Consider the following 25,913-nt stretch of genomic DNA (forward strand, 5'->3'; position numbering starts at 1 on the left):
GAAACTACAGAGGAGAACTTTGAGTCGGACACGACTGAAGTGACTTAGCAGCAGCAGCAGCAGTACAATCACAGGCTTTAATCATCCTTTCTTTTATGTGATACTGGAAAGAATTATATTAAAAATACAAAAATTATAGTTTTTAAATTGTTACATAAGCAGCTTTGAATACATTTTAGTACTTTTCTTATCAAGTGAAAACATGACCATATATTTATTGTATACATATATGCTAACAAATTACTTTTTCTTATTTCAATATTAATCTTTAAATATATAATAATAATGAATAATGTTGATCTGATGACTTATTGACTGTAACATAAAAATTGTATAATATGAACAGTGATGGAAGCGTCACAAGTCCTATGACTTACATGGTGTTCATGTTCATATGTTAAATGTTGTTGACTGACCTTTATTGACTACATTACAGAATTTTAGCTAAATTTCATCTTGGCTTATGACTTTTATATCTCACATACAATTATATACCTCTTACACAATTTGAAAGATTTGGGGAAAAAATAGTTGAATAAAATAACTGTTGTGATGGGATTTTGCTAATCCAAACAAAAATTTTTTTGGAAGTTAAATCTAGAAAGGACCTAGAGGTTACCTAGAGTCTAGTCCAGTCTTCCAGAAGAATGAATTGTCTGGATAACACAGCTGCCAACCCACTACTTACTGTGGGTAATTACAGTAATCTACCTGGCTAGTTAAATGTCTTCTTCCATTTCTGCTTGTGTTTTTTCCTTTACTCCTTGTGTGTTTGGTAAAAAGGGTAACTTCCCATATGCAGGGCCACCTTCAGTTCAGGCTAGATCAAATATTCAGATGTCACTAATAAATAGATTTTGAGTTTCAAATTGTAACAACAACTGAGAGTCAACTGGCTTGTGTATGGTGTAGTTTTTTACTGCTTTAAACACCACTTCTGTTGATATTGGAATACATTTTCCTTTTTTATGATTGCCTGTTTGACTTCCTTCTCAGACTAACAGCAGTGATCATGCAGCCATGTCGGTAAGTAGATACAAGCTCAAGCTAGCATGCGAATTAGAAAATAATGAACTTCCTGCAGGCTTATTTTTCTCTGCTTAGGTGCTTATGGAAAATTTTAATTGTTTTGGCAGTGTTCTTGATACACTTGTAGTTTTTGTGGAAGCCAAAGTTTGAAGATAATAACTAGTTGTTTTGGTGAAGCAATCAAGATTCTCTGGGACTTGATTGTGAAAGTGAACATTATGGTGCATCTGAGGTGAGCACAGTGCTTTGGGGATATCTCTCTGTGGTCATCTCAGGCATGACAGGCCATGCTTGAGATACTTTCCTTATCTGCAAATGAGTTCAATAGTTCAATAAGAATATATGCTATAGAGATTTTTGTGAGGGTTAAATTAGGTAGTATACTTGAAATGTTCAGAAAAATGCCTGGCATAAAATGAACACTCAAAACATATTAGTTGTTATGTTTGTTTGTAAGATTACTTGTGCTTTTCCTGAATACTTTTTCTCTACAACACTTATCCCAGACTCTACTTGTAGAAATCTCAGTGCATAACACAGTATAGCTCATGACCCAATTCAAATGTTTCTTTTTCACCAAGCCCAATATTCATTGCCTTCCTCAGCATCTACTCTCTTTTAGTGGCTTTGTCATATTTTGCTTTTTATTGTATTTGTTCTTCCTTTTCACCTCCAGTTACAAGCTCTTAAGAGCCGAAATAAGAACTCAAATGCTGTCTGAGTATATATATTGAAAAATATTCTTATTTTTGAAAAAATATCATCTAGCATTTGAAATTTAAATGTTCCTAACTGTGGTGTTGGAGAAGACTCTTGAGAGTCCCTTGGACTGCAAGGAGATCCAACCAGTCCATTCTAAAGGAGATCAGTCCTGGGTGTTCATTGGAAGGACTGATGCTGAGGCTGAAACTCCAATACTTTGGCCACCTCATGCGAAGAGTTGACTCACTTTAAAAGACTCTGATGCTGGATTGGGGGCAGGAGGAGAAGGGGACGACAGAGAATGAGATGGCTGGATGGCATCACCGACTCTATGGACATGAGTTTGAGTGAACTCCGGGAGTTGGTGATGGACAGGGAGGCCTGGCGTGCTGTGATTCATGGGGTCACAAAGAGTCGGACACAACTGAGCGACTGAACTGAACTGAACCTTCATTTTGTCCTTTCTGTTCTTACTTCTGTTATCAAAGTTCAAATTTTGATTATCGTAATTGTTTTCTAATTCGTCTCTGCCAATAGTCTCTCATTACTTCTATTCATCCTACATATCAAAGCCAGATAATCCTTTCCAAAGCACATTTTAATTTCATTTTCTCTATTCAAAAATTTCAAGGTCTCTCACTTATCTACTGAATTAAGTGAAAATTCCACAGGCTAACAAATAAATGACCTCAATCTCTTTCTGATACATTTCTGACCATGATTTAACCTGGGCATTTAAAGTGGAAAATTCACTCTGCCCTGCATCTAGCTTGAGTTTTCTACCTTGTCTTCATTTATAACTGTAAAAATTTTAAATCTCTTCCAAGAGCCATCTTTAATGCTATTCTTTCATGAAGCTTTTACTGATTCTGCTTAACCTTACATTGATACTTTATCCCACTTTTATGGTACTTATTTATATTTTGTCTTAAACTATGGTTTTAGACTTTCCTTATTTCTACTCAGAATTTAATCTCATTTTGATAGGAACTATATCTACTCATCATGGTGTCTTTTATAGTACCTAAACAATGTCTTACATAGAGGAAGTGCTTTATAAGTACTTTTAAAGTTAATATGAGAGGAATAGTGACTAACTAGACTATTATAAAGATATTTTTCTTATATGTTTAAAAAGTATATATGAAATGTATACTGCAGGGAGTTCCCTGGTGGCCTACGGGTTAGGATTCCAGGCTTTCACTGCCAGGCCCTGGGTTCAGTCTCTGGTTGGGGAACTGAGAATCCTGCAAGCTGTGTGGTGTGACCAAGAAAAAAAAGTATACTGTAAAAATCAGAAGTTTTGAATCAAGAAGTTTATTTGTCAAATATAGAATACTTTCTAGTTTTGTAGAGAAAGTTTACAGTCTGTTATTTGCAGACTGTAATTTAGAAAATGTCTATGTGAATGTGATATATTGAAGATGGTATCAGTACCGTCAGATGAGTAGAAATATTTGCATGGTTACTCATTCCTTATACACCTTCTTGAAAGGATAATATAATAACTCAGATCACCACTCTCTAGATACAGCTATAAATGTTGAATGGTGATTAAAATGAACCTATAGTACAAAAATCACTTGCAAATTCCCAACACTGAGGACTAACACTTTGACTTATTGAAGAGACAGACCCTCAAGCTTTCACTTGACCTTTTTGCTCATTTAATTCACTTCAATAAATGCAATAGTTGTTAAGTACCTATTAAGCTTACTTACAGATTTCCTGCAGATAGACCATATGCATATTCAGAATACAGAAGTGATACTAACCTTGCTATCCAAAAAAAAAAAACCTCAGATTGTTTCTTGTCCTGTATTTAAGAAGGACAGATGGATTTGGAGATCAGTTTTAGATAAATGTGAGTGAATAATTTAGAAAGATTTAGCACTTGAATGTCCAGTGTTTTAAAGAAGTTACTTATTTGAAATAGTTCTTTCTATGGTGATAAGCGAGGTATTTCTGTGACACATTTTGATACTTATTTCCATACTTTATAATAAGATACTTACAAGTACACAAAAATCAACAAGAGCAAACCATTGACAGTATATCAGTGCAATGGAGAAAGTTAGAGAACTTTGACAGAAAACATAAATGAAAAGTTGAAAGCAATCAAGGTCCAGCGTTAGTAATAGAATTTCTGTTTTTTCTTAAGCTTTTTCATAATGTAATAAAACAGTTAAGTGATTTTCACTGTTGGAAGTTAATTGCAAAAAATCTTGCTTTTTAGTTGAAAGTGAACATACTTGAATTTTATAACTTTAATCCTTTTGGGTATTAAGTTGATGTCTCTATTGCTAAATACTGACTAATCTTGGTGAGAAATTTGATTTCATAAGTTTGTAAGCCTTATGTGTGTATATATAGCATAGCATACTTAAATATTTCCCTGCTGTCAAAAGTTGTAGGAAACAGTATTTTGACTTTGTTTTAATGGGGGCATAGTTGGAAGAAGTAGTGGCATTAGTAATAAAGGGCTTTTAGCATGAGAATTTTGATAGGAAATCAGTGGATTAGGGGAGAAGTACAAGACTAACTTGTAAGTAACAGATTAAGGAGATATAAATGGAAATAAAGTGGACTCTATATACACACACAGAGTATTAGTACATACATGTATATGCACACTTACAAATAACCTTTTACTTCACTCTCTTATGGCTATAGATGAAACAGACTATATAATTGATGTAAGCTTTATGAGCAAAGGATCGTTTTTAACAGGAAGATTCAGTATCAAAAACAGATGAAAACATACCATCTAGTGCTCGCTTCGGCAGCACATATACTAAAATTGGAACATACCATCTAGCAGTTTCACTACCAGATGGCAACAGAGAATTTGTGTTTGTAAGGGTACTTGAGTTTTTGCAAATAGGGGTAAGTTCTAGGAATGCAAATAGTATCTTTCCTTTTAACCTGTATTACACAATAGAAAGAAAAAAATAGAAGATAGTTGTCTCCCCATACCACCCCCCCCACCAGAGTTAAGTAGGCCAAGGAAGGGGGGAGAAAAGAGTCTAAAATATGTGGATAAGAGATTGTTTGAGTTGGAATTATGTTTATTATGAGCAGATAAAGAAAATGAAAAAGAGGTCAGATCCCCTGAAGTGAAAGAAAGGAGATGGTAGGGAAAGATGTTGGAGTCAGAAGTTTCCTGTGCAAGCCACGATCTGGTGATGCTCAAGAACCTGTATTTTTTTTCTTCCCTGTATAGAAGAGACAGGAATGGATAAGGGTGAGGATAAAAGAGATTATACTTTGCAGAGTGAAGCCCCAACAAAAGTGCAAGTTTAGATGAATATTATATATATATGCAACAAGGTTTAATCACTTCCTTTTCTTTCATTCAGGAGACTAGGCATTGTAAGGAAGCTGTCCTGTTCTAAAACTTTCTGCCTTTAATGAAAATTGGTCTGGTAGCTGGTAATAGCATTGAGATGTAAAGCCTGTCTGTTTGGAAACAAGGAGGAGGCAGTTGACAAAGACCTACGGTAGATGTCTATAAGGACTTATTTTTCACTCTCAGAATATTGTTGAATGTCATTTGCAAGATTGTTTTTAGGAAAAAAGTGCTTAGTAGATGACTTACCTTGTTTGCTCCCTCCTCCCATAATGAGTTTTGTTTCTGTTTTAATATGTATCCTTCCCTCATAGGATACATTTCCCTGAATAGTTTAAACTCCTCTTCCAGGTACTCCCTCCACTGAAAGTGACTAATAGTATTTACCCCAACTGCATTCCCACAATCTAGGATTTAGCCCAGTGAAATTACCTGTTCAAAAATCCTTAACATTCTAGATGAGTATACCCCAAACCTTTGAGAATTCCCGAATTTGAGAATATGGCTGTGCCATGTAATTTCTTTCAGAAAACACTGTAAGATACAGTTGAAAACTATAGATCTTAACGAGAGTTACTTTATCCATGTCAACTAACAGAAGACAGCTAAGCCAGATTGACTTGGAGAGGTTGGGACTTTGACTGTATTCGGTCTCTGACTAGTTCCTCCCTGCTCACAACCCATTTCACAGAGTACCTAACTTAAATGTGAGTCTCAGCAAATGAAGCCCTACTTGTACTGGACTCTTGGAGTCATCCTTAAAAGGTCGAAATCTAGATATAAATGCCTTGAACAACAAAGGCCTACCCTGTATTATGTTTACATGTGTATGGCTATGTTTATAATATATTGAGCTTCCCCAGTGGCTCAGATAGTAAAGAATCTGCCTGCAATCCAGGGGACCTGAGTTTGATCTCTGGTTAGAGAAGATCCCCTGGAGAAGGGAATGACTCCTCACTCCAGTATTTTTGCCTGGAGAATTCCATTAACCGAGAAGCCTGGTAGGCTGCAGTCCATAGGGTTGCAAACAGTCGGACATTATGAGTGACTAACACTTACTTAGCCTCCTACCTATATATATTAATAAGAGAGAGTCAGCTTGGGTGACATTTGTCCATTTTACTAATGATCATGTGGAAACAGTCTATACTCTTCTAACTTGTTAGTGATTCTGACAACTTCTTTGCAAATTTTAAGTTGTACTGGGGTTGTGAAATAGTAGTTTTTAATGTTTGTATAGTCCTAATACTCTGATCTGGGTGCTTATGTAAAAAAAAATGAGGCTCTGACTCTGCTATGACAGAGTTGTTGCTTTAATAACAGTTCTTGGATGTTTCAGTTTTTCAGTCTTAATTCCTGTGGCTTGACCATAGTATTCAGTCACATGTGGAAGTTTACAGCTTGCCTTAAGCTTCTCTTGCATTTCTTACATTTGCCAAGGGAGAAGGTTATAGGGCCTTCATATTTTATTGCTTCCCTATTTAAACATGTACCTAATTGCCCAAATTGCTGTTATCAAGTGAATTTAGGAGGTAGGAAATATCTCTGTCAGTTCCTACACAGCACAGACCCGCTTCCTCTTCATGCTACCTTGGACAAAAGTGTGTTTAATCTAGATTTCTGGTATAATCAGTAGCTTCAAAACCTTGACCTCTTCTAGACTTCACTGTCTTGTTTGTCCTTGCATTCTCTTTCTGCTTATTAAAGTTAAGAGAAGTTTGAAGATATCATGGGATTACCATGACAGCAGCAATGATATTTGCAGGAAGCTAAAAATCTGAGTGCTATATGTCATCTAAGGCCATGTTCAAAAGATTGTTTAAGAAGAAGGAAAAGGCCACCAAAGTTTAATGAGATCTGTGGTTGGAATGGGGCTCCCCTAGTGGCTCAGTGGTAAAGAACCCACCTGCGAGTGCAGAAGACTTAAGAGATGTGCGTTTGATCCCTGGGTCAGGAAGATCCCCTGGAGGAGGGCATGGCAACCCACTCCAATACTCTGGCCTGGAAAATCCCATGGACAGAGGAGCCAAGCAGGCTACAGTCCATGGGGTCGCAAAGAGCCGGACACGACTGAAGTGACAGCACACACACACACACAGTTGGGATAAGGAAGTTAGGATAAGGCGTGAAATAGAAATGTGCCATATATTACAAGTGTCCTGAAGTTTCCCCAGTTTGGAGAATTTTTTTCCCAACTTTAAGATACTGCTGTTCTTTTTAATCTGTGCGTGTGTGTGTGCGTGTGAATGTGCATGTTTGTGTGTCCCAAGAGCAATACTTTATGTTATGTCTCATATCGGTATGGTTGAGAATTGTTTAAAGAAGAAAAGCCTAAGAGAGGAGAAAGGGAATTCATAATTGACTGTGGGAATTGTGGTTAACTGATGTGATAATGTTCTTTGGGGACTAGAGCTACTTAGATGCAGACAGGAAGAGTATGAGAGGAATATAGAAATGTAAAGGAGGTATTTTGAAAAATGTTAGGGACATTAGAGTAAGTATATTTTGGTAGACCTATGAATTTTGGGGGCATAATCTCAAAACTGTTTTCAAGATTGTATTAAAGTTATTTTTAAAACTTGCTAAAGAAATTCATCTTGATATTTAAACCTTTAAACATACATTCTATATTATTGGGAATCAGAGATATTTCAGTATTATACCATGTGTTCAGCCAGAATATAGATTAAAACCTTAATGGAATCTTTGTGTATTTGTGAAGTCACCTTGGGGAAATTTTCATGCTTTAGGTATGCTTTTTGCCAGATTGAATAACATTTTTTATGTTTGAGTAGCAGTACATTTAAGTGGTTTTATATAGTGACATTTAAATTAGTGATTCTTTTGTAAAATAGAATTATAATCGATTTCTTAGATTAAAATGTCTATTTTTCAACTTGGCATCATTTTTCAATAAGAATTCATTTCTGGTTTTAGTGTTGGATACTCCATATTTGATGAAAGACCTCAATCTTTTGGACCATGTGTTTTAAAAGGCTAAAAATTGTGGTACTTTAGGAGAATAACCAATTCATCAAAATATTTCCTTTCTTCTTTGGTCTTCCCTCTGAAAAGGCTATTTCCTGTCTCATAACTGAAATTCACATTTCAAATTGAGCGGCAATAAATTTGAATACTATAGCAGTATTTTGCTGTTTTTATTTAAATAACTTTAAAAGTCACATAGAATCATAATTAATAAATTTGCTTACCGCTGTTAGATTTAATATTCAAATTGACCATGATTTTATTCAAGTTTTTAAGTTTTTCCTGACAAGAGTTACATAACTTTTCAAAACAAAACCTGTTATCAATTCAAAGAATAATAAATATAGTGCATAATATTTCTGAGTCTATATATTTTTTTAACTTAAATAAAAAGTAGCTTATTGTGCAAAGTTGATCTTTTGTGAGGGTATAAATAAAAGAAAATGGATTCTCCTGGGATCTTTAAGGAAAATAGACCAACACAGAAAGAATGATTGTGATTTCAAGAGCACATTTTTATGTAAAGTGTATTTGAGAGAATGAAAGCAGCATTGAAAAATGCTTTCAAATAATTATTATTGAAATCAAGCCTTCCTATTTTATTAGATCTTTGAAATAAGAGAATGGTGAGACAGAAATGAAAACTTCAAATGAAAATTTAAATGTGTCAAATTAGTTTTTAAGTATTCTACATTTCTCCTACTATTATATTAGAGTAGATCTATCAAAGTGTTACTTTGAAACCAAAACTGTTTTGAGTTATAATCTAATAAAATGTGTTGTATTTTTGTTACCATGTCATTTTATGATGTTTCAAAGGAAACAGAGTATCTTTACCTAATCTATAATAGTAAATTATTCTGGAAATTTGGCTTGACATACAAACAGATGTGTTTTCTTGATTCCTTTTAAACTGAGGGTTGGTGGTTTGTGGTTTATTGTTCCTGTGATTGGCATTAAAAGCCTTATTTCACAGCTTGCAGTGGGGGACTATAGGGTAAAGACTGTCTGTGTTCCACAAACTAAATTCAAAAAGTGTCAATCAAGGTCTCACATAGGTTACTTAGAGAATGAGTTTTCTTACTGATTTCACCAAATGTCGCCTCATGCTGTCTTTGATTGGCACAGCCTGGCAGGGAGGATGGATGAATCTGTCACCGACTGGTTAATTGTGTTGCTGGTCTCAGTCTGACATCAAGTCTTTGACTCTTAAGTGGCTCAATACAAAACAAATTAGCAGATTGTAGTCATATTTCTCATTCTATATGCTTTGACTTTGTTGAATGCAGTCCATAAATCATATTGACTGACACACAAGTAAATGATGAAAGCTGCTTTTGAGACATGAATCTAGAAAGCAGCACTGTGAAGGTGCCATGGAAGGATGCATATGGTTGACCCTTTGGGAATTTCCTAGGAGCCAAATGTCTCTTTACCACAATTGTTCTTAGAAGAAAAGCTTTTGGGTAATGCGAAAAGGATCTAATATGTCAGCAGATTCTCTTTTACAAGTTCCTTTGAAATACAAGAAGTTTGTCCAGGGGTTTTCTCTCTTTGCAAGTTTTTTTCAGCAAAATGTGAGAGCAGGGTAAAAAAGTAGTTACCTTTAAAAGCTTGGCAGGTGGTTTTACTTACTTATTGAAATTTATGTTAAAGAAAAAGAATGTTAGCAATAGTTGCAATTAACTTTTCAGATGAGAGGAGCAGAAATTTCTAGGTGCTTGATACTAAATGTGCTGTATTTTCTCAGTTACTTCATTTAATTATTTTGGCTTTGTTTGTTGTATTGTTAAAAACCAGAACATCTATAATGAAAACAGCCAGTTTTATAAAGATAGTTGTAAAAGTACTTAGATTATTTTTGTTCTAGAAGGTGATACAGTATTAAAAGCATCAACAATAATAGCAAAATAGTGTTCAGAAAGGAGTGTTTTGGTTATACAAAAGTGTACCAAAATTGTATCAAAAATGTTTGGGGGATGTGCAAGTTTCTGGAATATTAAAATTTTCTATCTCAAAATAAGTAATAGATAAAATGTAAGAATATTTGGTCACATTTTATAGTCAAAAAGTACACATTAAAAAAATTGATCTTATAGAATATAACTTTTAAGTGTTTAAAGGATTTGAACCTTTGATATCAATTTTTGAGCTATAAAAAGGAATTTTTCATTTCAATATTTTATAAACATTTTAAACTTCTATCTTTGAGAACAATAAGCCTGTATTTAATATGCATAATCAAAGGAAATTGCATGTGTTAAACAGAAACATGTGTGTGTGTGTATGCACGCTCATGCACACTTGTATGTTTTCATTACCCATATCCACCAAATTTGTGAAATAGCCTGTATTTTTGTACTAGTACAATTATTTTGGCTCCAGTACTATTGCTGCATAGTCATTTGTAGCATCTGAACCCATGTTAAAATTTTACACAGTGTGTTTATGAAATGAATGTAGTAGTAACTGTTTTTGGCTGTTTATTAATCTGCTTTTGCAGTTAGTACATTATAGTGGCAACATAAGTAGGATGTGGAGCTGATTTGATGGAGAAGTACATTAAAACTAAAATGTGCTAGTTGTTCCATTAGGTCAAAATGACATTTCCATTAAGTTTTTTCAAGCCTATTACATTGTAATTAAATTACATGCCATTGATTTCTTCTTTCTCTGTCTCTCCCCTCCTGCTTCTCATTCATATTGATATTATTCTGCTTGGGAAATGGAGCTGCATGTCTCCTAGACTAATTCTTCTTAGTTTGGGGATCTTGAAGCATGCTGGGTTTTGCATTGTTTGTTACATTCCTTTTTGGCAGTTCATCAGTATTTGTCAAATATATTGTTTGCATCAGCTTTTATCTCTAAAGTTTCTGATTTAGATATTGACATTCCATTTCAGATGCAGTTTTTTTTTACTGTGCATAGTGTCTAAATGCTAAAGATTCATATGGACTCATAAAAGTTGCTTGTTTCTAGTCTGACTTTAAATGTGTAATCGAATGAACAATTGTTCAAGTAAACATCTTTAAAATATATTTGTGTTCCTTGCTTTCTAACAGATCAATCCTATGTAAACATTTTTGCATCAATATATTATAGCATTTATGTTTGGAAGATTTTCATGATTTTGTAGCTTTATTGGCCTTTGTGATAAGTAGGAAAAGCATAATGATCACATATCACTGGGTAAATATTTGTTAATGCTAATAAGGCAAAACATGGCACATCTTCCAAAAGTTCTTATTTCTAACCTTAATCGTAGATCTTTGAATCATATGGGTGTCAGTCCATCACTAAATCACATAATTGTGGGTTGGAGATAGCCATACTAGCAGTGGTATTACACTGGAAAGCTTTACCTGAAAGTTTTTGTAATATTTTCTTTTCAACTGTAGTTAAAATAAAAAGCCTGCTTGAAAGAACAGTTTATACTAAAGGCAATATTATATTGTGATTCAGCTATATAATCTAGAAGCTAGACATTTTAAATTGTTTTTATAGAAAATATAGCCTGAATCAAGGCTGTCAAAATTCATGTGGAGATTTAGGAGCTTATTATAGTAGAAAATATAATGATATTATACTAAAAGACAGCCACAAATATTTGTAGCTCACTTAACTTTATATTTCTAAATTATCAGATGATTTTAAAACTTAATTTTTAAAACTAAATGAAAAGATCTGTAGATGATTGTGAAATCATATTGGTATGCAAGCTTCTTTTTTACCCTCCTAATTGAAGCTATGCTCCAAACTCAGCTTCCTATTAGAAGTAAGAACTTAATGACTCAAAGTATATTTTATAAAGACATTTTACTTATTGCATACATATGAAAGTATATGTTATGAAGTATATTAGGTATAGTTAAATTATAATAAATTACACTATTAACTTAATTCTTGGCTTGGTTAATTACATAAAGGAAAGTTTAAAGAGCATTATATGAATAAATGTTCTATCAACATGATAGTTATTTTATGTCACAAATGGCATATTTTAATGTGCATTTTTAAACATACTTGAGATATTTAAAAAGATATGAAATAATCAATAGATTTAAAACCCAAACTTTAATTTTTCTACATAAAATTATAACTTTAATGATGTTTATATCATGAGAATGGCAAGTCAACAGAATGTTACTTTCAGTTCCTATGCTAAAAGACAGCCACTCAGAATACAGAAAGAGAAAGGCCATCACTAAAAAAGATGCCATGAAAAATTTTTGTGATACTTTATCATATGATACATTTCTATGTTTGTTTATTTTTTGGTTTGGATATTTGTTTTAAACAGGGAAAAGTTGCCCAGACTGCTTGCATGTCAGCCTGCCAGCATCTGTCAACATCCTTAATGCAGATGCTACTGGACAGTGAGTTAAAACAGATAAGCATGGGAGCCGTTCAGCAGTTTAACCTAGATGTCATACAGTGTGAATGTAAGTACCTTGTTGGTTAAAATGATGCATTTCTAGGAATCAATATGTAAATTATATGGGAAAATGGTATAGAGTAGCATAGTTCATTAAAGAGAGAGGAGGCCTGATCCAGCTAAACTTTTGGCAGCCTTAGAAGCAACTTCCTTCCAAGAAGAGAAAAATATTTCAGTTTCACATTTAGGACCTCTAGAGTGGCACTAAAGTGGCAATCCAGATGGATAATTAAAAAGGTGATTTATTTATAATAATTTTTTTTCTTTATTCCTTCTGGTCATTCTTGTCTTCTTGCCAGAACTCTCCTGAGGTTTGTAGTAAATGAATGAAATTATTGTTTGTCATTCTTATTTTCCATACATAAACTTTCAGATACTTGCTAAAGAATGATCTTAGGACCCTGCATTCCAAGTGCAGTTTCTTTATAGTCTGACATTTTGGTTCTCTCTCCCAAAGAATTTCTGAAGTCTTTACCTTTGCCCTTATTTTTCGCTTTATTTTCTTTAGGTGACAGGGTTAGCAGATTCCATAATCTAATGTTGACATTAGCCAGTCACCTTCAAAATTGGTTGTGCTGTTTAGTTATTAGCTTTGCTATAAATGCTTCTAGCTGTAGGTTTTATTACCCTTATATAAGACATGAGTTTATGGAATAATTTTTAAGCACTCCTTTCAAATATATGGTATATTGATTAAATGATGAAAATCCCTGGTTGACAGTTTAGGCAGGCACCACTGTTGATAAATTGAAAAACAGTGGGGCACAAGAAGGATTATAAAATACTTGTTTGGGGCAGATTTTGCTATAATATATTCTGTGTAAAAGACATTAGAAAATTAAATGTCAGTGGCTTACAGCTGAAGCAGGAGTGACAGTTTTTTCAATGAGTAATAAATATTTGTCTGCTTCTATAGAAGGCATTCTGCTAGGAAAAACATAATTAACATTAAAAAGAATAAGTATATAGGCTCAATTATTCATTACATTTATCAATCATTTATTACACAAAAAAATACAGCGTTTTTAAAGACTCACCGATTTCCTTACAAAAAAGAGAAATACTAATCTACAAAGCAAAAGAAAGATAGTTTTTCCCTACAGAAGCGAAGAATCCATTTTCTTTTCCTAGAAAGCATTTCTAATTTTCTCAAATTAGAAAGCCTTTATTATATTTCTTTCTCAAAGTAAAACTGTCATTTACAAGATGATATTTATTGTATTTACTAAAATATTTACCAAAAAGCACTTTTTAAAATGTTTCTAGGGATTTCCCTGGTGGTCCAATGGCCAAGATTCTGCACTCCCAATACAGGGGTCACAGGTTTGATCCCTGATCAGGGAACTAGATCCCACATACCACAACTAAAGATCCTACATACAGCAACTAAGAGTTGGCACAGCCAAATAAATAGATATGTAAAAAGAAAGAAATTGTTTCAGGAACTTCCCTGGTGGTCCAGTAGTTAAGAATCTGCCTGCCAGTGCAGGGGCCACAGGTTTGATCCCTGATCTAGGAAGATCCTACATTCTGTGGAGCAACTATGCCTGTGTGCAAAAGCTACTGTAGCCTACACACTCTAGAGCCAGTGCTCTGCAACAAAGAAGCATCTCAGTGAGAAGCTGGAGCACCACAACTAGAGAGTAGCCCCTGCTCACTGCAACTGGAGAAAGCCCAAGTACAGCAAGACCCAGCCAAAAATAAATGCATAAATAAATAAAATTTTAAAAGTTTCTAACTCAAAGCAATTGTTCATTCATTCTACAAATAGTTTGAAACTGATTTCTTAGAAGTCTTTAAAAGCTATCTTATAGGGGAATTGCCAGGTGGTTCAGTGGTTGGGACTCTTCGTTTTCACTATGGAGGGCTCTGGTTCAATCCCTGATAGGGACCTAAGGTCCCGCAAGCCATGCTGCATGCCAGAAGAAAAAAAAAGCTGTCTTATGAGATCATCTCAGTATAATACTCATGTAAACTTTTTATGTAAGTATTGCTTGAGGCATTTCAGAATATTGATAATTGGGTCATTGAACCCTTTATTGGCGTTCGGTTGTGTCTTCTTAATTAGATATTTGTTCAAAAATGGAAATTACTGTTTGGTTAGGCAGCTTCAGGTACCTAGATTTTTTTCTCTGTTGTCTTACCTCTCCTTGAAGAGCAAGCCTAACTCTACTTAGAAAAAGCACATAAACACAGAGCTTTGCCTCTTTGTCCCATCACAGGACACTTTCTCCCATTTGTTACTTATTTGGATGGAGTTACTGAAGGCTTCTTTTACAACACTAATATTTTCTTAAAAGACTAATCTCTTAGAAGAAATTTTACAACACTGTAAGGTATAACTCAGTTAAAGATGTCCGGGATCAGGTACAAAAGGGATAAACCCTAGCCTGATGAGGGCCATGGTTCTGGTACTATAGTTACGGAAAGGGAGAAACCAGGACTTAAATCACAGAGGATAACTCAGCTTCCTATGAGATTATGTCTGTGGTTGGCTCTGCTCCTTAATACTTACCAAGTATTTGTTGTTGTTCAGTCCCTCATTTGTGTCCGACTTGTCACAACTCTATGGACTGCAGCACGCCAGGCTTCCCTGTCCTTCACCATCTCCTGGAGCTTGCTCAGACTCATGCCCATTGAATCAGTGATGCCACCCAACCATCTCATCCTCTGTCGTCCTCTTCTCCTGCCTTCTATCTTTCCCAGCATCAGGGTCTTTTCCAGTGAGTTGGCTCTTTGCATCAGGTGGCCAAAGTATTGGAGCTTCAGCTTCAGCATCAGTCCTTCCAGTGACTATTTTGGGTTGATTTCCTTTAGGATTGACTGGTTTGATCTCTTTGCTGTCCAAGGAACTCTCAAGAGTCTTCTCCAACACCACAGTTCAAAAGCATCAATTCTTCGGCGATCAGCTTTCTTCACAGTCCAACTCTCACATCCATACATGACCACTGGAAAAACCATAATCTTGACTAGATGGACCTTGGTTGGCAAAGTAATGTCTCTGCTTTTTAATATACTATCTAGGTTGGTCATAACTTTCCTTCCAAGGAGTAAGCGTCTTTTAATTTCATGGCTGCAATCAGCATCCGCAGTGATTAGAACATAAATTCTTTATAGAAGTAAATATTACTTGAAGAGAGGGAGCAATTAATTATACATGCCATGGGATTGAAAGATTGACTATTGTGGAAGTGAAATTTGAGAGTCTTAAAGGATGAGTATGATCCTTTAAGGAAGGGCATTCTGAACAGAGGGAATGGCATGGGCAAAAGCACTGTGTTGGGATTTCCCTGGTGGTACAGTGGATAAGAATCCAGCTGGTAATGCAGGGGACATGGGTGTGATCCATGGGTTTGATCCAGGAAGATTCCACATTCCATGGAGCAACTAAAGCCTGTGTGCTCTAGAGCCCATGAGTTGCAGCTTCTGAGCCCAAGTGCTATAACCACTGAAGCCCGTGCACATAGAGCCTGTGCTTTACAACAAGAAAAGCCACTGCAGTGAGAAGCCTGTGCACATCAACGAAGAGTACCCCTTGCTGCTGCTGCTGCTGCTAAGTCACTTCAGTCGTGTCCGACTCTGTGTGACCCCATAGACGGAAGCCCACCAGGCTCCCCCTTCCCTGGGATTCTCCAGGCAAGAACACTGGAGTGGGTTGCCATTTCCTTCTCCAATGTGTGAAAGTGGAAAGTGAAAAGTGAAAGTGAAGTCGCTCAGTCGTGTCCCCGACCCTTAGCGACCCCATGGACTGCAGCCTACCAGGCTCCTCCATCCATGGGATTTTCTAGGCAAGAGTACTGGAGTGGCTTGCCATTGCCTTCTCCAAGAGAAAGCCCGTGTGCAGCAACAAAAACCCAGCACAGCCATAAATAAATAGGTAAAAATTAAAACAGTTTTCTACAGAGCACTGTGATGAGAGAATGCTTATGGAATCTTCATACAGTCTTTTGTAGCTAGACTATAAGATGCATGATTGAAAGTACTGAAAGATATGGCTGAAAAAACTTAGACTTTTGAACGCTTGGATTTTAGTTAATAAGCAATAGCGATACATTGAAACCTTTTAATAAAGACCAGGACATGGTAAAATTTATATTGTAAGAAGTTAACTCTATCGTGTGGAAATTAAACTGAAATGAGAGAGGTACTGCACGTAGGAAGACCTTTTAAAAGACTATTGAACATTTTCCTATGAAGGATAGAAAGAACTTGACTTTGGGCAGTGGGAATGAAGAGGAAAAATGGATTCCAAACATTTTGAAGGCGGGAATACATAAAGATAGTAAATAAATAAATTTGATATGAATTAGGTGGTTAGAATCAGAGACTCTCCTCATGGAAGAGACCTGAGAATGCATCCCATGTTTGGGGTGGGTGGTATGAAGAGGGGAAAAAAAGAAAAGATGAGGAAGGGTAAGAAGAGAGGGGAAAGAGAAGAGATATAATCATCTAGGATAGAAGTTAAATTCAATACAGAATTTATAATTGTCAGCACCTTGCAGAATGCTGTGCTCACAGAGTATCCGTTGCATAAATGAACAAATTAACAAGAAGTCTCTATAGTCTACATTTACTTTTCTAGAGTCTCCTAACTTTGTTATCAAAAAATTAAGGACAAGGACTTCCCTGGAGATCCAGTGGTTAAGACTCCGCACTTCCACTGAAGATGGCATGGGTTTGATCCTTGGTCAGGTGGAACCAATATCCTGTATGCCTCTCGGCACAGTCAAAAATAAATAAATGAATAAATAAAATGCTGCTTCTTTGGCGGAAAAAGTTAAGGCCAGTTGATGCTGCTGTACTTATTTTTTTTAATATAAATGTATTTATTTTAATTGGAGGCTACTTAATTTACAATATTGTATTGGTTTTGCATACATTGACATGAATCCGCCACGGGTGTACACGTGTTCCCCATCCTGAATCCCCTTCCACCTCCCTCACCATACCATCCCTCTGGGTCATCCCAGAGCACCAGCCCTGATCATCCTGTATCATGCCTCGAACCTGGACTGGTGATTCGTTTCACATATGATAATATACATGTTTGAATGGCATTCTCCCAAATCATCCCACCCTCGCCCTCTCCCACAGAGTCCAAAAGACTGTTCTATACATCTGTGTCTCTTGCTGTCTCGCATACAGGGTTATCATTTCCATCTTTCTAAATTCCATAGTATACTGTATTGGTGTTTTTCTTTCTGGCTTACTTCACTCTGTATAATAGGCCCCAGTTTCATCCACCTCATTAGAACTGATTCAAATATATTCTTTTTCAGTTCAGTTCAGTTCAGTCGCTCAGTCGTGTCCGACTCTCCGTGACCCCATGAATCAGCTGAGTAATACTCCATTGTGTATGTATACTACAGCTTTCTTATCCATTCATCTGCTGATGGACATCTAGGTTGCTTCCATGTCCTGGCTATTATAAACAGTGCAGCAATGAATATTGGAGTACATGTGTCTCTTTCAATTCTGGTTTCCTCAGTGTGTATGCCCAGGAGTGCAATTGCTGGGTCATATGGGAGTTCTATTTCCAGTTTTTTAAGGAATCTCTGCACTGTTCTCCATAGTGGCTGTACTAGTTTGCATTCCCACCAGCAGTGTAAGAGGGTTCCCTTTTCTCCACACCCTCTCCAGCATTTATTGCTTGTAGACTTTTGGATAGCAGCCATTCTGATTGGTGTGAAATAGTACCTCATTGTGGTTTTGATTTGCATTTCTCTGATTATGAGGGATGTTGAGCATCTTTTCATGTGTTTGTTAGCTATCTGTATGTCTTCTTTGGAGAAAGGTCTGTTTAGTTCTTTTGCCCATTTTTTTGATTGGGTCGTTTATTTTTCTGGAATTGAGCTGCAGGAGTTGCTTGTATATTTTTGAGATTAATTCTTTGTCATTTGCTTCATTTGCTGTTATTTTCTCCCATTCTGGTGGCTGTCTTTTCACCTTGCTTATAGAAGCTTTTAATTTTAATTAGGTCCCATTTGTTTATTTTTGCTTTTATTTCCAATATTCTAGGAGGTGGGTCATGGAGGATCCTGCTGTGATTTATGTCGGAGAAGGTTTTACCTATGTTCTCCTCCAGGAGTTTTATTGTTTCTGGTCTTATGTTTAGATCTTTAATCCATTTTGAGTTTATTTTTGTGTATGGTGTTAGAAAGTGTTCTAGTTTCATTCTTTTACAAGTGGTTGACCAGTTTTCCCAGCACCACTTGTTGAAGAGATTTTCTTTTCTCCATTGAATATTCTTGCCTCCTTTGTCAAAGATAAGGTGTCCATAGGTGCGTGGATTTATCTCTGGGCTTTCTGTTTTGTTCCATTGATCTATATTTCTGTCTTTGTGCCAGTACCATACTGTCTTAATGACTGTGGCTTTGTAGTAGAGCCGGAAGTCAGGCAGGTTGATTCCTCCAGTTCCATTCTTCTTTCTCAAGATTGCTTTGGCTATTTGAGGTTTTTTGTATTTCCTTTCAAATTGTGGAATTATTTGTTCTAGCTCTGTGAAAAATACCATTGGTAGCTTGATAGGGATTGCATTGAATCTATAGATTGCTTTGGGTAGTATACTCATTTTCACTATATTGATTCTTCCAATCCATGAACATGGTATATTTCTCCATCTGTTAGTGTCCTCTTTGATTTCTTTCACCAGTATTTTATAGTTTTTTATATACAGGTCTTTTGTTTCTTTAGGTAGATATATTCCTAAGTATTTTATTCTTTTTGTTGCAATGGTGAATGGAATTGTTTCCTTAATTTCTCTTTCTGTCTTCTCATTATTAGTGTATAGGAATGCAAGGGATTTCTTTGTGTTGACTTTATATCCTGCAACTTTACTGTATTCATTGATTAGCTCTAGTAATTTTCTGGTGGAGTCTTTAGGGTTTTCTATGTAGAGGATCATGTCATCTGCAAACAGTGAGAGTTTTACTTCTTCTTTTCCAATTTGGATTCCTTTTATGTCTTTATAAAGCTCTGATCGCTGTGGCCAAAACTTCCAAAACTATGTGAATAGTAGTGGTGAGAGTGGACACCCTTGTCTTGTTCCTGACTTTAGGGGAAATGCTTTCAAAATTTTTCACCATTGAGGATAATGTTTGCTGTGGGTTTGTCATATATAGCTTTTATTATGCTGAGGTATGTTCCTTCTATTCCTGCTTTCTGGAGGGTTTTTATCATAAATGGGTGTTGAATTTTGTCAAAGGCTTTCTCTGCATCTATTGAGATAATGATATGACTTTTATTTTTCAATTTGTTAATATGGTGTATTACAATGATTGATTTGGGGATATTGAAGAATCCTTGCATCCCTGGGATAAAGCCCACTTGGTCATGATGTGTGATCTTTTTAATGTGTTGTTGGATTCTGTTTGCTAGAATTTTGTTGAGGATTTTTGCATCTATGTTCATCAGTGATATTGGCCTGTAGTTCTCTTTTTTTGTGGCATCTTTGTCAGGTTTTGGTATTAGGGTGATGGTGTTCTCATAGAATGAGTTTGGAAGTTTACCTTCCTCTCCAATTTTCTGGAAGACTTTGAGTAGGGTAGGTGTTAGCTCTTCTCTAAATTTGTGGTAGAATTCAGCTGTGAAGCTGTCTGGAGTTGGGCTTTTGTTTGCTGGAAGATTTCTGATTACAGTTTCAATTTCCATGCTTGTGATGGGTCTGTTAAGATTTTCTATCTCTTCCTGGTTCAGTTTTGGAAAGTTGTACTTTTCCCTAGTGGCTCAGACTGTAAAGCGTCTGCCTACAATGAGGGAGACCTGGATTCGATCCCTGGGTTGGGAAGATCCTCTGGAGAAGGAAATGGCAACCCACTCCAGTACTTTTGCCTGGAAAATCCCATGGATGGGAAAGCCTCATAGGCTACATACAGTCCATGGGGTCGCAAAGAGTCGGGACACAACTGAGCGACTTCACCTTACCTTACTTTTCTAAGAATTTGTCCATTTCTTCCAAGTTGTCCATTTTATTGGCATATAATTGCTGATAGTAGTCTCTTATGATCCTTTGTATTTCAGGACCGTTCAACTTCTTGGTATATACATAACTGATCATTTATGAAATTCTTCACATATTTGATGACTATGTTTAAATGACCGTTTAACTTCATCTGTCCTGAATCGAGCAGTCATAATTTCTTTAGTATTTTCTTGTAGAAATATTTTCATTCCCCTTTCAGTCATTTATCTTCAGGTCTTTTTTCTGTTGTTGTTCTTGAAAATTCCATGGACAGGGGAGCCTGGTGGGGTAAAGTTCGTAGGGTCACAAAGAGTCAGACATAACTGAGTGTGCCTGTACACACACGCACACACACACTCACACAGGTCAGACTTGATAAAATGTCTGAGTTAGGGATGAAATCATATGAACTTATATATAACTTTTTTTTCCCTTCAGTTCAGTTAAGTTCTGTTCAGTCGCTCGGTCGTGTCCGACTCTTTGCAACCCCGTGAACCGCAGCACGCCAGGCCTCCCTGTCCATCACCAACTCCCAGAGTTTACCCAAACTCATGACCATTGAGTCAGTGATGCCATCCAACCATCTCATCCTCTGTCATCCCCTTCTCCTCCCACCCTCAATCTTTCCCAGCATCAGGGTCTTTTCAAATGAGTCAACTCTTCATATCAGTTGGCCAAAGTATTGGAGTTTCAGCTTCAACATCAGTCCTTCCAATGAACACCCAGGACTGATCTCCTTTAGGATGGACTGGTTGGATCTCCTTGCAGTCCAAGAGACTCTCAAGAGTCTTCTCCAACACCACATTTCAAAGGCATCAATTCTGCGCTTAGCTTTCTTTATAGGCCAACTGTCACATTCATACATGACTGCTAGAAAAACCATAGCTTTGACTAGACGGACCTTTATTGACCAAATAATGTCTCTGCTTTTTAATATGCTGTCTAGGTAGGTCATAACTTTCCTTCCAAGGAGTGAGCGTCTTTTAATTTCATGGCTGCAGTCACCATCTGCAGTGAATTTGGTGCCCAAAAAAATAAAGTCAGCCACTGTTTCCACTGTTTCCCCATCTATTTGCCATGAAGTGATGGGACCGGATGCCGTGATCTTAGTTTTCTGAATGTTGAGCTTTAAGCCAACTTTTTCACTCTCCTCTTTCACTTTCATCAAGAGGCTCTTTAGTTCTTCTTCACTTCCTGCCATAAGTGTGTTGTCATCTGCATATCTGAGGTTATTGATATTTCTCCCAGCAATCTTGATCCATCTTGTGCTTCATCCAGCCCAGCATTTCTCGTGATGTACTCTGCATATAAGTTAAATAAGCAGGGTGACAATATACAGCCTTGACATACTCCTTTTCCTATTTGGAACCAGTCTGTTGTTCCATGTCCAGTTCTAACTGTTGCTTTCTGACCTGCATACAGGTTTCTCAAGAGACAGGTTTCTCAAGAGGCAGGTTAGGTGCTCTGGTATTCCCATCTCCTTCAGAATTTTCCAGTTTATTGTGATCCACAAAGTCAAAGGCTTTGGCATAGTCAATAAAGCAGAAATAGATGTTTTTCTGGAACTCTCTTGCTTTTTCAATGATCCAGCGGATGTTGGCAATTTGATCTCTGGTTCCTCTGCCTTTTCTAAAATCAGCTTGAACATCTGAATGTTCATGATTCATGTATTGCTGAAGCCTGTCTTGGAGAATTTTGAGCATTACTTTACTAGCATGTGAGATAAGTACAGTTGTGTGGTAGTTTGAGCATTCTTTGGCATTGCCTTTCTTTGGGACTGGAATGAAAACTGACCTTTTCCAGTCCTGTGGCCACTGCTGAATTTTCCAAATGTGCTGGCATATTGAGTGCAGCACTTTTACAGCGTCATCTTTCAGGATTTGAAATAGCTCAACTGGAATTGCATCACTAGCTTTGTTCGTAGTGATGCTTCCTAAGGCCCACTTGACTTCACATTCCAGGATGTCTGGCTCTAGGTGAGTAATCATACCATCTTGATTATCTGGGTCATGAAGATCTTTTTTGTACAGTTCTTCAGTGTATTCTTGCCACCTCTTCTTAATATCTTCTGCTTCTGTTAGGCCCACACCATTTCTGTCCTTTATTGAGCCCATCTTTGCATGAAATGTTCCCTTGGTATCTCTCATTTTCTTGAAGAGATCTCTTATCTTTCCCATTCTATTGTTTCCCTCTATTTCTTTGCACTGATCTAGTCTTAAGATGGTTTGAACACATCAGGAAGTTAAGACCATCATTCTAGTTCTGGCTCTGCCTGGATTTGAACAAGTAGCTTTGATATTTAAGAGTTGAGAAGCCTCAGTTTTTCCTGTGAAATACTGGATTTGGAATTCATAATTTCCAAAATATATCCTAGGATTCAGAGGTAGTAAAATTTAAGACAAAGAAGAGTATGAATGTCAAAGTCGTATATTAATAAATTTCTTCACATCTACAAAGTACTTGGCATTTAGGGGATACAGTGGTAAAAAAAACAGAAAAGGTCCTAACCCTCTTGGGTTTTAGGCCCAGTGGGAAGACATTCATTTTATGATTGCACAAATAAATATGATTACAAGTTTTTAAATTTTAGAGAAGTAGATGGCACTGTGAGAGAGTATAAGAAGCAGACGTAATTTAGTTAAAAGGTGGATGGATTGAGAGTATTAGGTAGTGTTTATGCATGAATAAAATATGTATTTTTTGTTAACTTGACCATAACCAATATTATTAGTGTAACTGTATGATTGGAGAAGTAAGGAAGGCATCCATTTGGAACTGCAAATGTAGCCCCCTTCTGAACTACACTGAGCCTTTGATCCTGTTACAGATTTTATATAAGTTCCAGAGAAATCACTTCTTAATTGGAGAAGCATTTGCCAAGCTTGGCATGAAGCTTATGTTCTAAGTCTGTGTATATACTTTTGTTTTATTAAACATCTCTTATATATTGGGTTCCAATATAAGATATCAACTGTATAGAGGAAAAAATAAAAATACCCTCTTAAGTTCCTGTAATGATATCTGAGAAATCCTTCACAACTCTAAAAATATTAACCAGACATTTCCAAAGGATTTGAAATACCCAGAATAAGACTATACTTTTTCATATACTTTTTGAGAATATACTTTTTCATATAATATATTCTACACAAAAATCTAGTTGAGGTCATCAACTCCTAAGAGTTTAACATCCTAAATTCATAAACACTAGAAAAGCTCCAAGTTAAAGAGCACTGGTATCTTTTTCAATGATGAGTTATTGAGAAATAGGTGAATCTCTACATTTGAAGGCCTTGTTTTGTTTTTCATTTGGATAAAGACTTAGCCCACCTCAGAGAAAAAAAAAACCCTATAAAGACTTTTTTGTATGTATGTGGCTATGATCTCAGGGCCTCTCTTCTAGCCTTGAAAAAGGTCTACACCCCAAAATAAAAGGATTCTGGGAAAATTATGTTGATGGTATGAGGGGATATTTCAGTATCTTTCTTTTTCTTTAAGTGAGCTGGATGCTATTATATTATTTGCTTACTTGAATTTGTTCCTGGTTTTAATGGCATTTTAGGGTATCAAATTTATCAAATTTTCTCCTTTTCCAAGAGAGGGAGAGGAATAGACACTACCTTATATGAGTGGGGTGATGAAAGTACAGGGGCAGTTGGTTCCAAAGACTTGCCCTCTACCGCTACCAGCCACATATAACGGAATATAACAGTCCAGAAATCTCACAAGACTTCAGACTCCCAGGAATTTCTTCACCATTAGGAAAACCACTAGATGGTGCTCTTCGTCATCCCTTCTAATAACACATCTGTTCCACGTAGAATACTTTGCCTAGCCAAAGATTGGGTTCTAACTAGCTACCTTAAATCTTCAGCATAAGAAATGGAATTATGAGAAATCTCAATATGCAGACTGTTTGTATTTATATTCAGTCATTTATTTAGTTACAAAATTATTCATTTCATATGCCCTTGCCTTGTTATCCACAAGCAAAGTTTTGAGACTTTATTTAGCTTAGCCTCCTCATCTTCTTTTTGTCTTTTGATCTGTTTACTCTTCTGATTCCGTGGAAATTCTTTCTATTATTTCCACCTAACCCCTAACAACTTTTCCTACACTGTGTAGATTATTTCCAAATAATCTGCATCTTATGATAAAGATAACTGTCTGCCTAGGACCAGATTGTTTAAGGATTTATATTTTCACACCAAAGATATATACTTACAGCCTGACTTCTTAGCCATCTTTCCTCCCTCCATACAAACCCTGTACATCTGTGCATAGATCCTAAGGGCAGGAAGGGAATATTTTCCTACTTAAAGTGTTGTTATATTTACAAATAATTAGTGCTTTTTTTTCCCCTATGTGTGTGTGTGCTAAGTTGCTTCAGTCATGTCGGACTGTTTGCGACCTTATGGACTGTAGTCTTCCAGGCTCCTCTGTCCATGGGATTCTCCAGGCAAGAGTACTGGAGTGGGTTGCCATTTCCTTCTCCAGGGGATCTTCCCGACCCAGGGGTTGAACCCAGGTCTCCAGCATTGCAGGCAGATTCTTTACCATGCGAGCTACCAGGGAAGCTCTTTTTTTTCCCCCATAGATAGTTTATTCTCTTAAAACTTCATAGATTTACAATTTGGAAGTTTGTGTTGTTGGTTGTTTTTTTTTTGTCATTATTACCACAGCTTCTCTAGCAGATGTTATTTTTTTGCTTTTAGTTTCATCTAAATTAATGCAGTCTTATCTTCTTCCCAGTTAGAATAATACAGCAAAGTTTTACCTTCCCAATAAGATGATACCTTCCTCTCTAATCTTAGAGAATTTTTAAACTCAGAATCAGTATTAAGTTCCATGTTATAGCAAAAAATAAGAGGAAATGAATATATCATGAAGTTATTTTGTTTTTAAGAAGAAATAATCAAATTGGAGGCACTAAGAGAAAATAAAAACCCCAAAGATTTTGACTTTCTTTAAAAAAAAGCAACAAAAAACTTTAGAAAGCTGGGAACCTATTTTTAAATATCTCATTGAAAGACAAAAATCAACATGTGTTTTTAAAACATACTCTTAATGGTCTGACTAAATGACAAAGACAAAGAAATCGTATTGGGAAGTAGGTATTTTTAAATAAAAATAATAAAAAGCTGGCCCAAGAAAGAACAAAGAAAATAACAAAGCATATACAAAATGAGAATCTGGATGAGCCAAGGAGGGATCTGAAGACAAACTAAAGGGATCCCTAAACAAAATTAGTCATCAGTTCTTTAATAAGTTCATAGCTTGAAATCTATCTCTAGAATTATTAGGACAACATTTGAATAAATGAATTATTTGTATTATTCATTCATTCAACACATTTGCTGAATATCTCTTGTACACTCGGCACAGAGTATGTGAAGGATTAAAAAAAAACCCCAAATCTCTATTTCTGTGAGCTTCTTATTTGGTGGATG

General features: G+C 36.1%; 1 protein-coding gene across 5 annotated transcripts in view; it reads left to right on the plus strand.

Annotated features, from left to right (window-relative positions):
* Nucleotides 1-25,913, plus strand: part of EXOC6 (exocyst complex component 6) — a 193,852-nt gene that overhangs the window by 128,022 nt on the left and 39,917 nt on the right. For 4 of the 5 annotated variants that reach the window (XR_008685777.2, XM_055425072.2, XM_055425073.2 and 1 more), the window contains exons 19-20: nucleotides 997-1,026; nucleotides 12,369-12,510. Coding sequence is in view for 4 of the 5 variants with exons in the window: in XM_055425072.2 (XP_055281047.1) it covers nucleotides 997-1,026; nucleotides 12,369-12,510 (172 nt within the window). In the remaining variant the exon portion in view is untranslated. The remainder of the gene's footprint in view (nucleotides 1-996; nucleotides 1,027-12,368; nucleotides 12,511-25,913) is intronic. The other variant, XM_055425070.2, reaches the window with a different exon arrangement.

This window comes from Moschus berezovskii, chromosome 12, assembly GCF_049115385.1.
Source record: "Moschus berezovskii isolate FMDL1 chromosome 12, NW_MosBer_1.0, whole genome shotgun sequence".
Taxonomy (NCBI): Eukaryota; Metazoa; Chordata; class Mammalia; order Artiodactyla; family Moschidae; genus Moschus; species Moschus berezovskii.